We start from the raw sequence: 1305 nt of genomic DNA on the forward strand, positions 1-1305 counted from the left end.
AGAGAGAGAGAGAGAGAGAGAGATGTAAATAGATTTGCATTGTTTCGAGATTTCTTTGTGGTGCGTGGTGAAACGCGCTTCATTCTTTGAAGTTTCGGAGTTGCTCGCTCGGCGCAAGCGTGTGTAGTGCGCGTTGGGTAGCTCATGCGAGTCGGCCATTTTGCATCATCTCTCTCTCTCTCTCTCTCTCTCTCGCAACTATAAATTGATGAGAGCCTCTCATCATGACCTCAATCGTATTATATAACAGGCTTTTTTGCTACGTCTTCTTCAGCTATATCGATTGTGTCATCTTCTTCTTCATTACATAACCTTAATTTAATCACTTTACCTTGTAGTAGGAGGAGGAGGAGGAGGAGGAGGATGTAACTCACTACATCGCTAATTCCATCAATGGCTGATCATCAGTACTACTCGGGAGAGCAGGCGCACCGTGGTGCAGGTGATCGAGGACTCTTTCACCACCACAAGAACACTCAGGTCTATTCATCTGCACTCAGGTCGATGGAAAGCCAGTCGATGCCGCCAGCAGGGCGGAGATCAAGAAGCACTCTCACAAGCAGCACCTCGGTGAGGCTGGCGCCTGGCTACCTAGGAGGTGGCCATGGTGTGCATCATCATCTCTACACCTTAATCCAGCTTCATTCTCATACTAATCATCTTCCTTATATGAAGATTAGTAGGCCTGATCAGTTTGTTTTGTGTGTAGTATGAGAAGCATCAAGCTAAGAAGGACCCTGAGAACGCCCACAAGCACCACGTTGGAGAAGCCGTAGCTGGGGGCGTGGCCATTGGATCTGGGGCATTTGCCCTCCACGAGCGCCACGACAAGAAAGAAGCTGAGAAGGCGGGGGGCCGGAAACATCACCCCACTAACTACTAGCTCATGGGCGATCTTCTCATCGTTGTTCTGTTCTTATTATAATCCTCTCATTACCATGAGATCCATGCCGCCTGTTTAAACAGTGCTTAGAGAACATTCTGTTTAGTACACAGATGGATGTATGTAGGGTACATTGTTAATTTTTATTATTTAATAGCTCTGGCAAACCACTCTTCTTTTAATCAAGCATTTGTTCATTAAGATCGTAAAGCACGACTTTACTACAACCAACTCTTTTAGACTTTGCCATTTTTAGACGGTCTAAGATTTAACGAGAGTAAACTAGGCCTTACGACGAGTGCAAGTAAACTAGGAGGGAAAATACACTCAGGAGAGGGTAAACCCAAGAAGGAAACTAGGGAAGATAGAGTAAACTATGGAAAACTAGGGAGGAGAGGGTAAAATTGTAGTGTATTGGTTAT

General features: G+C 45.4%; 1 protein-coding gene across 1 annotated transcript; it reads left to right on the plus strand.

Annotated features, from left to right (window-relative positions):
- The first annotated feature begins 239 nt into the window (after positions 1 to 239).
- Positions 240 to 1043, plus strand: LOC147610588 (uncharacterized). The gene is made up of 2 exons (XM_086786499.1): positions 240 to 570; positions 710 to 1043. The coding sequence occupies exons 1-2, from the start codon at positions 394 to 396 to the stop codon at positions 881 to 883; spliced, it is 351 nt and encodes a 116-aa protein (XP_086642625.1). The 5' UTR covers positions 240 to 393; the 3' UTR covers positions 884 to 1043.
- Positions 1044 to 1305: the final 262 nt, after the last annotated feature.

This window comes from Cibotium barometz, chromosome 49, assembly GCF_041138505.1.
Source record: "Cibotium barometz isolate CiBa-2024 chromosome 49, ASM4113850v1, whole genome shotgun sequence".
Taxonomy (NCBI): domain Eukaryota; kingdom Viridiplantae; phylum Streptophyta; class Polypodiopsida; order Cyatheales; family Cibotiaceae; genus Cibotium; species Cibotium barometz.

Excerpts from the sequence above, each read along its gene's own strand:
- LOC147610588 (XM_086786499.1), top strand. The coding sequence starts at position 394 with ATGGCTGATCATCAGTACTACTCGGGAGAGCAGGCGCACCGTGGTGCA. Across the intron at positions 571-709 it reads CTCTCACAAGCAGCACCTCG|TATGAGAAGCATCAAGCTAA; the intron begins GTGAGGCTGGCG and ends TTTTGTGTGTAG.